At 49.7% G+C, this 15980-nt stretch overlaps 1 protein-coding gene across 1 annotated transcript in view; it reads right to left on the bottom strand.

The window, feature by feature from the left end:
• The window catches only part of LOC119094498 (solute carrier family 22 member 15), a 113700-nt gene extending 101932 nt beyond the window's left edge, over window positions 1-11768 (bottom strand). The window contains exons 1-7 of the mRNA XM_037217556.1: window positions 11518-11768; window positions 9905-10041; window positions 8416-8621; window positions 7749-7970; window positions 4408-4626; window positions 3549-3683; window positions 2523-2647 (exon numbers count right to left, since the gene is read on the bottom strand). Of these exons, the coding sequence (XP_037073451.1) occupies window positions 2523-2647; window positions 3549-3683; window positions 4408-4626; window positions 7749-7970; window positions 8416-8621; window positions 9905-10041; window positions 11518-11641 (1168 nt within the window). The 5' untranslated portion in view covers window positions 11642-11768. The remainder of the gene's footprint in view (window positions 1-2522; window positions 2648-3548; window positions 3684-4407; window positions 4627-7748; window positions 7971-8415; window positions 8622-9904; window positions 10042-11517) is intronic.
• Between the last annotated feature and the right edge of the window lie 4212 nt (window positions 11769-15980).

Genomic DNA, 15980 nt, shown 5'->3' with positions numbered 1-15980 from the left:
GTTCAGGATTTAACACAAGGGCCAGATGTCATTTAAAGACATCTTGGGTAACGAGAAGTACAGATCACATGTGGGCCTTGTCCACTGTTCCGCACACCCACCGCAATCATTTAGTCAGGAAAAAATTGCAACACCGAAGTGTTTAAGAGTTTGTCACAGACGACAGATGATAAAAATATGGACGTGGCCAACTGAGCACATTGCTTGCAATAGCGAGATGCATGTCGATGTAACAAAATTGCCAAGAGCACACCTAACGGCGGTGCATGTGTTGTGGCAAAAACACCTACGTTCTTTGTTCAGTCTTGATTTGGTTTCATTGCATTCCTATCGCTGTCATAATCGCCCTCCAGTTCGTCAAGCTGCAAGGCTTGATACATTTCAACGTCTTCTCCGACCATTTCCCCAACTGTCTTTGGCAGCGGCTTTCCCATTGTCTCCGGCAGCAGCAGGTCCAGCAGCGCCGATGATGTGATGAGCGCTCCAAACACGAAGAAATGAAGATCTTTCCTCACAGTATTCTGCGAACGAGTGGGAAAAGCACGGCCAGGAATTCACGGTACCTGAAGGGATGAGGCCGGGCAAAATACGTTTACATTTAGCAATCCTTTGTATTTTATGTGAACGCCTTGTAGAACCACTCACTTCTCTTTAGACCCGTTCCGAATTAGATTTCCAGCGCATTTGGTTGATCCTGGGTCTCTACCCGAAAGCACAGCTCTTAGTTGACTTTGATTCCAACTCAGGAAGTGTGACTCATGTCTGGAATCGGTCCTAAGGAAGCCGAATGCGGTAACAAGAAATGACTTGATAAACCGTTCTATGGGTTCCGTAAACACGTATGTTGAAAATCACATGAGAACACCATGTCGTGTGGTCCATTCGCTGCAAAGTTGAAGGCTGTGAGAGCAATAATATTGTTTGTTGCATTTATGTTATTTATGTTATGTTTATGTAGCGTGTATGTTATTGTATGCTAATTTAAGTATGTTGTTCCATGAGTCCAATCATCACCGATTCCAGCCACATTTGATTTGAACGAGAGTAAAACCTATGCTAGTTTTCGAGACAACGATGGATTCCAACTACACATTGCCTTTCCAAAAATACACCTCTGAATGTATTTTATTTCATTGTACTAAGCCATTGATATCGGCAGAACTGGAAAGCCCAGATAAGGATTCTTACAGTGAAAATTAAATACAATTATTTTGCCCGTCCATGGTATCGATGACTGCATGCGTTGTACGGGTGCGAACAATAGCCCTTTGAGGGAAATCATCGCACCAATCAGCGGGACGGAAATGATCAGCACGTGTGGCAATTAATGACGCGTCCGAGACAAACTAACGCTGCACGGAAAATCGTATTCCCACAGCTTGTTGACCGTCGGCCATTGCTCTCATAGCAAGTTTCCCCACTTTTGGGCGATAACTAACATCACGTAAGGTCAGATTGGTGGAAAAAGTAACGACAAAAAATGACGCGACCGCGTAAAATGTGCCCTTATCATGAGCAAGGAATGCGTTGAGCACCGAGGCCGAAGACACGATCGCGCTGGAAGTCAATCAGAACATAAATCTTAAAAAGAGTGTGATTCGATATTACCGTGATCTGTGCAAGTGCTCAGGTGTATTAGCCTCTTGGTTTTCACTTGGACGATTATGCACTAATTATGAGACCTATTCAGTGTCCGTGGTGCAAACTGCACCAGCAATTGCGCCATTGTGTGATGGGTCTCTGTGACAAGCAGGTTAGTACCAGTAAGAGGCTGGTGAGGCCACTCAGGTGCAAAAGACACTCATTTCACCAATGTGACCAACTGCACAATGACGGGACGGGATCAAATGAACTTAAAAAGTGCATACGATCTGCACAAGTGATGCGACAAGTGCAGTCACTGACATCAACGTTTAAAACACACAGGTTTCACAAACGATTCGTCTCGCAGGATGAATTAGCCGTCCTCAGACCGGTTAACGTAGCAGACGGGGTAGCCGTCCACATCAAATGCTCACAGCAGATGTGCGCAGATGCGACCAGCGTGTAGTATCGTTCGGATGCAGATATCAGGGAAACTACTCACCAGCAGCGCTACGAAGGGATAGGCGATCCCAGCCATCCGCCCGCAGAAGTTGACGATGCCGAAGCCAGTGTTACGAACCGATGTGGAGAAAATCTCGCCCGTAAATATGTAGATTACGGTGAACGTGGTACCTATGCACAGCTTCCCTGCAAACCAGGACGGCTGGGATGAACAGGATACCGATTTGGTCAGTCGCATTTGCTGTCACGATTTCATTATGCCCCAGCGAACGCATGGGCGCAGAAAGAAACACACTTTTCCATTTAATCGCGTATGGAGGAATACTCCATTAGCCTCCTACAGTCATGGGAAGACAGCTGAAACAGATCGATCAGACTGAATGTGAGACCTGCCTATCAGAACAGTCCAGGGGTGGACGACCTATTAGACTGAATGTCAGATATGCTTCTCTCAGCACACGGCAGGAGTAACTAACCTATCAGACTGAGCGTCAGCCTGCCTCCCTGATCGTCAATGTAGGAGCCAGGCAGCAGAAAGATCAGGACGCAGCTGATGCCTCCGGCCAGCATCACGCCGCTGAGCGTGTACCGTCGGCCCAGTCTGCGGCAGAGACCGTAGTCAGCGCCGCCGCCATACCGCCTAACAGATCATCCGTGGCAGGACACGAGTTTTCTCAGGTGTTCGCAGTCAGCTGTTGACAGGCTCGATCCCGGTGAGGTGTACTCGCGCAAACAGTTGGTCAGGGGCGTTCAAAGCTGGGAGGCGGAATGTTCCTACTGCATGCTGTATCGCTGCCCTTCAATGCGGTCGCGACGTAGGCCAGAGTATGAAACTTATTCTAACTTGAAGCTCTCACGTGTCTTCAACAGAGTTTATAATGGGCATACATTGTAGCGGTACGCCTACAACATGTAGAATACCTCTAACGGACGAGAAAAAACTATAAAAACAGCGATGTGTTAAATGCATGAACGATGAACATAAGCCAACGCACGGTTCTCAAAAGACAAACACGTGGACATCATCAACACTGCCCCGACGAGCCTGCTCCGAGAGTTTCAGTCAGCCTTGCCGTAAAAACGAGTAGCACAGGATATCACGACGATAGGGAATGGAAACTTCATTGGGCAGCTAGTTTGGCTACCGGGTACGGATGTGTGCATGCCAGTCGAGGCAATCGGCGGCACGTTCTCAATCTGCTCTTGCAATGGTACGTGGACGTGACGTTCCAGTAAATAGCAGCTATGACTATCGGCATATAAAAAAACGGTAACTCGATCCACGCTACTATTTTCAATTCTGTAGCACGGCAACAATGCACCAGGCATCACATGCAAAAACGGTGAAATGACACGAAACCTTGTTTTTAAAAATCCGTAAAAACCACAACAGAACCTGGAAATTGTGCACACTGCTTAGCCCTGCGCGCAGAACGGCTGGAAAGAACCTAGGTCCAAAGCCCCTGTGCAAGGGCGAAACATCGATGTTGCCCAGTACTCACTTATCCAACAGCCAGGAGATGACGATGTTGGGCGGAATCTCCACCAGGCCCGAGAGGGCGAACGAGATGAATCGGTTTTGACCCATGGTGGCCGCCGCTGCCGTCAGGCCGTAGTAGGTCAGCGTGTGTACCGCCCTGGGTCACAGCAGGTGCACGGGATATTAAAGCACTGGCGGAATTCACAACGTGCGAGGCTCCATCAAAGTACATGACTACCGTGTAGTTTTCGATAGTATGGTGTAGCAGTACGTGAGTAGCATAACTGAGTACTGTGCGGTAACAGCAGGTCACTGGCCGGACCAAGCACGGTGCCGATATTAAACAACACAGCCCTGGCGCTAAAACCACCGCCCTCACATGATGTTGCTCGGCGTTGGCGAAGGTATCTTTTGTTTGGCGTCCTGTTACATGCTGTGATTGCATTGCTGCGAGAACGGGAGAGCGAGGACAAATGGAAAGTTTCATAATTCCTGCACCCTTTGCCCACTTGTGACGTCATCATTCATGCTGCACAGATCAACGTAACCCTGCATCTAACGGGTGCGTATCTCATCCCATCCCGTGACAAATGGGTGCAAAGCCCACATAGTCATGCTTAACGAACAATTCCACTCGATTATATATATATATATATATATATATACACATATATATATATATATATACATATATATATATATATATATATATATATATATATATATATATATATATAGCTATGGTTGCATCAAAGCAAATCGCAAGTTACGCTGCGACGAACGTCACATTTCCTACTCGCCACTAATCTAAATCCTTGCTGGTTCATGCCTCTGGCATGGACGCCGCCGCCGGCAGCGTCATGGCCACCGTCGTAGCGTACCAGGTGAGGCAGAGCACCACTGTCCAGAGAGCGGAGCGCCAGTGTCGGAACAGCGAGCAGCAGTTGTCGGGAAAGCCAACGGTCTTCTCCCTCGCGGCCACCAGGGTAAAGTTGGCCGGAGGGGTCACTCCGTTGGCACGCGCCACGCCCAGCATGACTTTGTGCGCTTCCTCGGTTCGACCATTGAGCATAAGCCATCGCGGACTGGCAGGCACAAAGCTGACGGCAGAGGCGGGACCAGTCAGCAAATGGGGGGTGGCAGCCGGGGTGGGAGCCGATGACGCCAGAGGGTGATGGCGGGCACCATGCTGGCGGCAGAGGCGGAACCAATCACCAAATGGAAGATGGCGGTGGGAGCGGGAGCCGGTGACGCCAGAGGGTGCTGGCGGACACGAAGCGGAGGCTGTAACATGGACCACTGAGGACAGCGGCAGCTGGCCTCTGGCTGCAGAGTCTAGATGGTGGTGAGGACAGAGGCGAGTGTTGCGCCTGCTGTCAGTGACGCATTCATCACGGAATCATGCAAATGCTCCTAACAAATATGGAGGAGCACATGACTTAATCAAATTGTTTGAACAATAAAACATACGAAAAACCTCGCACATAGGATAAAAAGGTTTGATTTCAAAATGTACTCTGCCTTAAGAGCAATGCTCTTCTCCCATTACTTCTCAATGTTGTCGATTCCGCGGGAGAAAACTTCCTTGGCTGTTTCTCCACCCACCCCCCAGCATCGGCGCACACGGTCCCATTACCAGCGTGCCTCCTTCACCGGGGACACGAACTCGGAACCGAGAAAAGGTGGAAATCACTTGGGATCGAACCCGAACTACATGCCGTGTGCTGGAGCTCAATAGAGCCGCGGTTCCTAATAGCAATCCGCACGAGCCCGGTCTTTTGAACACACACACCGTCGTGAAGAAGCAGGACACTCTTTGCCAGCTCTCATCCCCTATTCTTTTACATGCCTTCCCCAGCTGCATCATTAGGCCGGCGCAGTCTCCGGTGACTGTTAGTTTCTTTGGCGTGTAGTCGATCACGATGATACCAAAACAGATCCGGAAAGGTCGCCACCACTTTGCTCGCGGAGGCCTGACTGCGAAAGTCTTCGAAGTGGAATATCCCTTGTGCTTCCGACGCATGCTCTCGCGATTTAACTCGGGCTCCAAGTGGTGAGGCTTTGTCTTATGTCCTGTCACCTTAAGTTAAAACAAGCACGCAGGGTCAGTTTTGGAGACAGCGGAAAGCTCCTCACTTAATGCAGTTCGTCAATGCCGATCTTGTAGGATGAGGTTTCGCGGCCTGGATCCAGTAGACAACTTGCCCATGAACATGGATGATGGTTTCAACAGCACTAAAATGATGTGTGAAAATCAGTTGCAATATATTTTATCTTGATCCATCTATCTTTCAAGATCAACGCTTCCACAGTTTCGACTAGTTGGGGCAATGTTGCCTCAGGCTGTTTTCCTGCCCGGGGGTCATCTCAAAGTGGGCAAAGTACACGTGCAAAATCGGCGGACCACTTAGCCACCGTGGATGAATGGGAAGCGGGCAGTTACCGCAGACGCACTGAGCAAACATGGCGGAATTTTCTCCACATTTTGGCCTTCATTGAGAAATTTTACGACCGCCCTCCAAACAACCTTAGACGAGCCATCCATAGCCGACAGACCATTACAATTGAGACGCTACATTTGAGCCTGCTTTAGCACCAGGGAAAATAAAACGTTAGTTTGTGACTAGAAGCACAGGCTTCCGCCTTGTGATAAGAAGCATTCACCACACTGTCAACCTCTACTCTATTCCTGGAGCTTGTTGACCCATGCTCGATATCAGAAAAAATACATTGCATCGTGACGGTTTATATCACTCTTTTTGTACACTCACATCGTTCATATTGACATGCGCGCAATGTATGTTTATCTCAAGGGGAGTGTTCCACATTGGTATGGTATTTTGAACTGAGATAGCCATTTTGAAGATCACTCATTAATCCCTGATATTATTTGCTTCCTTTTTCACGCTCAGCTATTGCGCTTTTCTCAAGTTATTCGAATCCCAGTCTTATTTCCGCCATAACTTGCGCCAATGCCCAAATTGCTGTATGATATAATTCCTGTAGAAATTTCTGTAGTATATAGCACAGAAGCTGGTTCCCGTTCGAAAGTTGGATTGAACGCACTGCACGTTGATGATCACCTGAAGTCCGTTGATGCCGGAAATCATGCTGACATAGCCAAACACGAATCATTTAATGAAATACTTGAATCGGCTTTAATAACTGCATGATCAATGAGGTCGCAGTGTTCACGTGACGTTTCTATGGCGTCATGCATGCCTGGGTGACCTTACCATAATCTGCACAAGAAAGCCTGCACAACTTCGTGTATATCAAGGTTAGAAAACAGCGTGCTTAGTCTAAGAAAGGGTTGGACTGTGAAATGCAGTGAATGATCTTCGAAATGGCTATCCCACCCCATACAAATGTGGAGTAGCCCCTTAAAGCATATCGCCATAACCGAGTACGCGAATGCAAGTAAACAGCATTAGGTCTTAGGAAATATGGCAGCACTGAACGAGAGATAGTCAACATACGCGCATTTGACGATATATGGGCTCTGCGAACACCCACCGATAGCACGACACCTCTCGGTAAGTCGGAGAACTACAACAAAATCCGTTCGTCCGCTATAGTGACAGCTTTGCACGGCCGCTTCGGCAGCCATGGTTACGCTATATGAACGGCCCATGCCGCAGTCAAACGACGACGTGTGGAGAAGGATATTTACTACATGGTGAAATTTTGCTAACCAGAGCAGTCTTTTACACTTAAAAGTGAGTTTTCCGCGTTCATGTGTGTTTTCGAACTGAAATGACCATCTTTAAGAGCTTTTGGTACTGCTAACGATTCCGCCCTTCTTCAGATCTATTCTTCCTCAGTTTCTGAGCTACACGCCCGCAAAAATGGGAAAATATTGGGGACTGTTTTGAACGGTCACCTTGGCATTCATGGCCAGGGAGTTTCAGGGTTGCTTAGGGTTACAGGTTGCTTGTTTAGAACTATTGAAATGTGAAGCATTCCCTTCAAGAGCAGATCAATTGCTACGAGTGAGCATATTTCACCGTATATCATGTTTGCCTCCATATGTCTGTGGGACATCTACATTTGTTTCTCAAGCCCAAAATACGAAAATCAATATTGCGAGCTTACTTTCCAAATAATTTCATCTTGAACAGGTGTTTTGTAGGGTCACCCGGTTCATTGCTGTAAATCATTGTGGAGCTCCACACGAGCCACATGATCGCGGGCTCCTCCACCGTACCCCACCCCGACTCACAGCCATATCACGAACACGGAGAGGCCGGCCAAGGCAGCTGAGGCGATCACCAGGAGGCGCCACGTGGTGGTGACGTATGCGCCGAGTGCCAGCATCTGAATACCGATGGAGAAGAAGGTGGAGCCAAAGAGGCCAACGCGACTCCGGTATTGCGGCCCCACCAGCTCCGAGGACAAGGTGAAGCACGGCAGGCAGCCCACCTGCAGGACGCCGGCCAGGAACCTGGCAAGGGATCGAACGCGTCAGGGGTCGGCACCAGGCATCCTCAGAGGTCAGAGAGAGGGAAGCGAGGGGTTACGCGAGTCAGGGGAGCAGGACACGCACATCTCCATAGGGCTGAGAACCCTGTCGCTGAGGTCCGAGGGGCCATGCGCGGCGTCATATTGGCTTGCGTATGACTCATCCCCTTCCCTCTCCCTCTCCTCTCCTCTCCACTCCTCTCCTCTCCTCTCCTCTCCTCTCCTCTCCTCTCCTCTCCTCTCTCCTCTCCTCTCCTCTCCTCTCCTCTCCTCTCCTCGCCTCTCCTCTCCTCTCCTCTCCTCTCCTCTCCTCTCCTCTCCTCTCCCCTCCCATCCGCTCCACTCATCTCCCCTTCCCTCCCCCCCCTCCCCTCCTGCATCTGCTTCCCACACCACCACCTGGAATAGTCCAGTGCGGGTCGTCGCACCTCAGCACGGCGAACGTGGCGTAGTTGGGGACGAAAACCAAGGCGGCCACCAGCAGGGCCTGCAGGCCGAATGTGAGCAGCACGACCCGGCGCCGGCCGAACATGTCCGCCAGGGGGCTGACCAGGGGAGCGCCAATCGTCATGCCAGCCATGAAGAGCGACTGCAGCAGGTGTACGTCCGTTGTCCGCTCGCAGACCAGTGACCACTGCATGAGTAGGGGGGGGGGGGGTCAGCTCTCACTGACCGATCCAGGAGGGGGGCACACCACCGACCACCGTCGGCCGGCGTCAGTTCTCACGAGCCGATCCAAGGGGGAGGGACAGACCAACGACCACCACCGGTCCGGTCCCGGTTAGCTCCCACTGACTAGCCCAAGAGGGGGGGGGGGGAGGGGGGATTTTTGAACGTTGTGAACCAGGCACCTTTACAAGGATGAGTAATGGAACAGGATGCGCTGTTAGGAGAAAAGATGTGGTCAGATATCGCTGTAGGAATTACTGCAGTGTAATGCGATTACTGAGCTAAAATGACACCATTTATTTCGAATGCGGTGAATGTCAAAGTGTAAAGGAGCGATTGTTCGTCGGGCCGGATACCAAACCACATCAAAGATGCCATAGACACTACAGACACCACCACACACACAGATCCCACAGACGCCCCCAGACACAGGCCACACTATGTTGGGTCAAATACTCCGTTTGGGGAAGTGGGGTCAGGCCAGATATCACTACCGCAATGATAAAGATGGTCACGTCAGTGGCCTGATGTTCTACGTAAAGTGAGTGCCAGGGACATCCATTTCAGATCAACTGTCCAGACAACTTTCAGCGAAAGTAAGCTCAAAGTCCTGCAGTGCCCCTGGACCGCTTACTCATTAACCGAAAAGCCTTTTTAGAAATCAAACACAAGCGTGCTTGGAGCGGTTTTCATCATTTGGATGAAACAAATGTTGCAAACAACGTTAGTTGTAAGCCGACCGATAAAAAAGTAATTGCAAAGCTTAAGTTTCTAAAGATTCTCTCGGATTTCTGTTTTACTGGATGGATCTCAAGAAGCAACGGCTAGGCTATGCAGTGCTCGTAAGCCTTGATCCTACCACCCCATCTTTAAATTTCAGGGCACCGGCAGAAACTATCGGCCAAACCTAAAGGTACTACAATGCTCGGCAAGGATGACGTCACCAGTGCCGTTGTTCGAGTTCGCGGGCCATCTCAGTTGAGCGCAAACATAGAGCGTCTACAACAATTCGAACTCACCCCGCGCGGGCAGTAAGATCGCAATGTAGACGCCCCAATCAACTTAGCTACCGGAACAGAAGCAGCTGTGTGCACATAGCAAAACGATACTCACATGCAAGCCCCCGCACAATGCATGCCGTGCTTTTGAGTTTAATTGAACTCTAGTGCATGCCGCCGCCAACAGGCCGCACCTGTGCCTTCATGTCGAAGGTCAGGTGTCCTACGTTACCAGCACTCTATCACTGACCTCAGTCACCACGCTGGTGTACCCGGAACGGAACACGATGTCGTCGCAGAACGCTGTTGTGTCGTTGAAGCAGGCGTTCACGAGTATATCTGTCCCATTCGGCCCCTGTCGGTGGCACTCAAAGTTCGGGGTGTAACCTGCGACACGGAGAAAGGAGTTTGCATTGCATCAGTTAATCCCCTGGCCGTGCTGCAGTCTGCGGTTTTTCGGGCACCCTCGTGTTTACACGGCTATCTGACGGGAGGTCCGGTTTGGAAACCTGCCACGGACAGGCCGAAAAGCCGATGCCACTACCAATTGTTCACGCCTGGTTAACCCGCATCACGCAACGCTGCTTGCACTGCTCTCTGACGTCATTTTGAGCAAACGTCAAGAACACTGCAGACATCAAACTCGTGTCAAGCGACATCAAAGCATTTAGTCGAATATTCAACAAAAGCAATTACTACCCGAGAGCAACGCCGTCAGCCTAACCTCTTCAACAATTGCATCAATTCTATGTGAGCGGGCTAAGTTCGCGGCCACCGTGAGGCCGCTCTCTGCGCAAACCCGCCCATTGGACCAGCTGGTCTTCTAGTGAAACAGTTGCACGCCGCCAATGAATCAGGTAGCATGGCAGTACATGCAGCGCGCGCGCGGCTCCATCACGCGGTCATCCGTGTTGAAATAATTTCGTATGAAAGCACGATCTTGCCACGATCTCGAGCTTGTTATCGGCTCGAGCTTGTAACTCTTTCTTCCAACGGCTCCCTCGTCCAGTGCGTTACCAGTCTTAAATGGAATGCTCCACATTTGTATGGGGTTTTGGGCTTGAGCAGCCATCTTGACAGCAGCCATCTTTTCGGTGTAGTTCACGGCTAGCCACACGTCCGCGAAAATGGGAAGAGCATTCGGGGAGAGTATTTTTAGGTAACTAGCATTCATGACGTCATATTGACGTCATTCAAATCCTGTCATTCCATAGGCCATGCGGCAATCAAGGCAGAGAAAAAAACATAATGGCGGAGTCGTTCTATTCTAGCCGCCCGCGATTGGCTCCTAATCGATGTTGTACAAGGCACGATGACACAATCAAACAACGACGTGTCATGGAGCGTATTTATTAAACGGAGAAATGGTGCTGTCTTGAGCAGTCTCTTCTGCTTAAAAGAATGCCAGTAGTTATAAGTGAGCTTGTTTCATCATACCTGATGCTTGCTTCAATATCTTAAACGTGAAGTATTTCCTTTAACCAAGTACCTTCTTCCGAGGGTACCCTTACTGCTGCATCCTTTTATATACGAACACCTAAGTGGCCATGCCTCTCAGAACTACGAGCGCAAAAGCACCAGAGAGGTGGGGTGCTTGCGTGACGTTTCTATGACGCCGGGTATGTTTGGGTCGTTTTCCTATAGTGGGCACGTGACAGAATCTTTTAAATTATAAAAATACTTTGGCTGCACAAGTTCACGCACATCAATCTCAGCAAGAGCATGGCTGAAAGCCTTAAAGTAGCATGGCTGTGACCTACAGGTGCTGATCATGGAGAGTGCTATTTCAGCTAAAAATCAGATGTAGATATGGAACAGACCCCCTGAATGTGAATTTGGTCTCGTCTTTTTAACCGGACTCACCAATAAACTCCATCAGCAGGATGATGAAGGCTCCCGGTAGTGGTTGAGACATTGTGGCTAGCATGTGCTTCCATTGCTGCCGCCCGCTGCTGTCCAACACGCGGAATGCGTCGTCCACGTCCATGGATCCGAGGTGGTGCTCGGTGCACGAACCTGTGTACGTCGGCGTCGCCAGCTATGCACGAGCGTCACCACTGTCACAACGCTCCACCGCCCGGTGAAGCAGTTGAACGTCTCACCGACAGCTTTCACCAAGCTCCATCCAAATGCAGATTAAGCAGGTTCGTGCCTTCCGCGTTCAATGCTGACCCACAGGTACATGCGACTCCAGATCACTAGCAGCTGATCTCTGATCATGAGCTGCGACCTCTGCCTGAGAGCAATCCTTCCGCGTCGTCGGCGCCCGCTCGCGAGCCCCGCCCGCCCCAACCACCAGTTGTGCACCGCTACACTCGCCACACTCAACGGCAGTCATGACTCTCCGCCTCCGACCCCTGGCGGCACACTGTGCACGCTGCTACGTCGCCATTCGCCGCTGCCTGAGTCCCTCCCCCTCCCCCCCCCTCGGCGGGCGGGCAGCGTGTGAGGCGCGGCACGGATTGCCGTAGTTTTCGCACCGGCGGCGGCAGCGCTCACGCTTCGGCCGGGCCGGTGCCACAAAACTCGGTCGGGATTTTCCAAAATGCGAGAATGGAGCGCCTCGATTCGTTACAACGACTTGTGCCAGGACTCGGGTCGTGAAAAGGGCTTCAGGCTACGCGGATGAATCCAAGTTTCAACTGCGAAGCTCTTCGCGTGGAGCTGGTCGTTCATGTTCGCGGATATACGAGGCATTCGCTACTTACGACATGGGGCTTATTACAAAGGTTATTTGTTTTACGCATGAATGTTCGCTGAGAACAGATCTTCACCGCGAATCTCTGCCGAGGATGCTGCACGAGCGCCTGTGTCAGGCCCAGTCACGTAATCACACTCGCGCCACAGTCACGGATCACTGACATAACACGTGACACCGGCCGCACCCGTCCAACCGCGCGCCGCCGTGCCCATCTGCTCACGAAGCCACATTGCGCACCTCCCTACCCAGCTGCTGGGCACCACCAGCCCACAGGACCGACTGGAGCCGCTGGGCCGGCCGCACACACGGCTGTCCATGGCCTTCGCACTGAACGTACGTCCGTGACCTACCGTATCCGTGACCTAGTATTCACTGAATCGCTGGATATCTTGGATATCCATGGATGACTTGGTGCGTCCTTGCGCCAGACGCCGTGAGGATTCGCAGTCGACTACGAAATCAACCAACTTTTTGATAAGTCAAGGTGAAACACATTCCTGTAAAGTTTGTGAAACGGAATCAAAGCTACACTTCAGCTTTATAGTTTGAAACGAAGACAAGCGGATAGAAGCATTAATGTCGGTACAAACGATATAGCCAGTCTCAAAATGCTTAATATACGGCAAACGCAGAACACTAAGCATCGCTCAGTTAGTACTAAATATGCACACTATGCATCGTTCACTTAATGACCAGATGTGCGCCGTGCTGTTACATAGCTCATGCAACGGTTTATCTCGTCAATTCGCGCCACCCAGTCAACTCAGTGGGAGTCAGGCGGCATGACCTTGATCTGGAATCCTAACCGACTCAAATAAGCGCCGTTCTGCCTGGAGTCAGAGCCAAAATGGATTCCGTGACCGCGATTTGAAGTTGGAATCGATCCCACAAGGTGGGATCGACTCCAACTTCAATGTGACAACAAGTGACGCACAAGGTTGAGGTGACCACACCAAGCTATAAATGCATAAAGAGCACGCTGTGTTTCGTTCGTAAAGGAGCTCGTCATCGTTTATTTAAGTTTTAAGTGCGGTTCAACTGCGTTGGTTATGTGCGTCATAAAGGAGCTCGTATAGCGTGCGTGACTCACCACTCTGAGCACTTGAACCAAGAGCCGGCCGTCTTTGCTTCTACCCATTAACATTTTTCCTCCCGAATGCTGTTTTCATGTGTGCTGAGATCCCCGGTGTCGTGTTGTGCACGGGTGTAATTTCGCAAAAGAAGATGAAGGACTTACCGAGGAAAATGGTCAGACCTGCGACCAAAATGCACCCAAATGTGTAGTTATTCCCGCCCCCCCCCCCCCCCCCCCACCACCTCATCCCTCGCAGAGATAGGGTAGCTCCAGCCTCACTCGTACATAAATAGAAAAATACACCCCTGGGCGCATGGAGTGCGTGCGAGAAGTACGCTCTGCATGCTCTAGAGAGTCTAAGGAACTCGTCATACTACACCGATCGGTTACATCGCTCCATCGACCGACCATAGTAATCAGTCGGACCACAGGAATGTCCGGCATACACCTGCTGTGCAAAATCATGGGGCTCACACCAGGTTACGGATATCACAGACAAGAGGCATGACGGCTCGCTTCATTCAGTCGCGACCAGGGCCTTTACAAAGGGAATGTTCTACATTCGAAGATATTTAAACAAGCACTAGATACATGGGCGTAGGAACAGGGGGACCAGGGGGGCCATGGTCCCCCAACTTTGAAGATGGTCGACCAGCAATGTTAACTGCCCCACCCACTTTTCAGATAAACGTTGCATTTGACTTACGATTTAACATGCATGCCGAATTACCTAACTCACCAGGCATCTCCTTTAAGATGCGTCATCTTTTCCGTTTGCTCATTGGCCATGTCTTAATATTACAGTCGCAAGGCCGGCGCCGCACAGCATGGAGACTGCAACGCCGGGCGTCGAGGCCGTTGTTGCTATCGCTTGCGAGCACGCATGCTCAGTGCCATATTAAGTAGTTTTCATATCAGTAGTCAGCTCTGACAGGATCTTGAGTTTTTTTAAAGATAAACATGGGTGAGTCATGTTAGTACAAATTAGGAACCCCATTTCATTTACAGTCAACAGTCAGGGAGAACTGAATATCTCTGAAGAACACAGAAAAACACGGAACTGGAGTCTATGTGACAACTATCGGACTACCTACGGTGATCAGGAGTGTTTTTTCGTCAATGAGAGTTCCTGTGCTGATCCGTGGCTAGCTGCGCGGGTCAGAAGGCCTCCCGTGTCAGGGGTGGGGACAATGTAATATGGTAATATCGATCCTTGTAATAGCCTCCGGATCGACCAGGAGATCCCGTCCCGTGTCACCAGAATGATAGCCAGAAGATGCTTCACGATGGGACGAAATGGCCCCTCAGTCCTCGACCGGAAACGGTAATGCACCCCTGGTGTTCTACTCAAGAGGTCTCTTGCCCAGAAGGAAATAAGGGGTCCCATTATTGCCAAGTAGAGTGGAGCTTTCATTATTGTTGAACAGCGCGGGTCGAAATGAATTAAAAAATGAGAAAGGTCATGCCATGTTTGCCTGAGAACATTCATTTTTTTCAGAATATATTATTGAAACAAATTATGCCAAAAGGCTTGAACATACCCGCCCGCGACTTCAAGAGCGACGACAAGGATGGTCTGGGCTGCAACTTCGGTAAAATCGAAAAGTTTCGGTCACTGCAAGTACCACCAAACGGCAGGCGCCGTGTTAATCTGTCTTCTGGACAGATAAATAGCTGCAAAAACACGAAAAATAGAGATTTTACGTTCACTCTTCCAGTTCAGCCAACGGAATACAGTCCCACTTCGGGGTGCTTTAATGACCAATTCGTTCTTTTCATCAGTCTAAAAATTGCCAATCTAAAATATGAACTCAGACTGCTTTAATTTAAACTCAGACTCAGACATAAATGTAAGATCTGATGCCATTAAGTGTCAAAGGATTATTTTTCAGAAACGTCATTTTCGTACACCCGTTGACCACAACTTATTATTAACTGCCAAGCCGACGCTGCGATGCCTAAGGAAACTGCAACGCCTGGAATCGAGGCTTGTGTTTTTAAAATTTTCAAGTGCGCATGATCAAAATTACGCCACATAGCTTGTATTACTAGTTGATGCAAGTGTTTAAAGATAATAATTTCAGAATCGTCATCATTTTCATCCACCGGTGGAACACGACTTAATATTAGCTGCTGGGCCAACGCTCCGCCGACTACGGAGAATGCAACGCCTGGTGTCGAGTTTTTGTTGCTAAGATTTCCAAGCGTGCATGTTAAAAACCTTTCATAAATTGTATCACTAATCGATTCTGACTGAATGATGAACATTTTCGGACAAACATGGCTTGGCCATGTAATAGATATTGCTGACCACTCGATCTGCACTTAAATTTTCATCTTCAAATCTGGATCAAGGATATCGATCTACGATCTACCTTCGCAACGTCCTCAATGTCTGTAGGGCCTAGATAAAAAATCTGACAAAGGTTCTGAATTCTATCGGTTCAGAAAGAGCCAACTAAAAATTAAATTAAGAGCGCCGGTGGTTTCTTCCATGCAGTCGTTCAACGCCTGAATTCTGCAGTTCATTGACTTCAAAATACAGACAGA

The sequence above is a fragment of the Pollicipes pollicipes genome, unplaced genomic scaffold (genome assembly GCF_011947565.3).
Source record: "Pollicipes pollicipes isolate AB1234 unplaced genomic scaffold, Ppol_2.1 Scaffold_4002;HRSCAF=4701_pilon_pilon_pilon, whole genome shotgun sequence".
NCBI lineage: Eukaryota > Metazoa > Arthropoda > Thecostraca > Pollicipedomorpha > Pollicipedidae > Pollicipes > Pollicipes pollicipes.
This window is presented reverse-complemented; position numbering and strand designations above follow the sequence as displayed.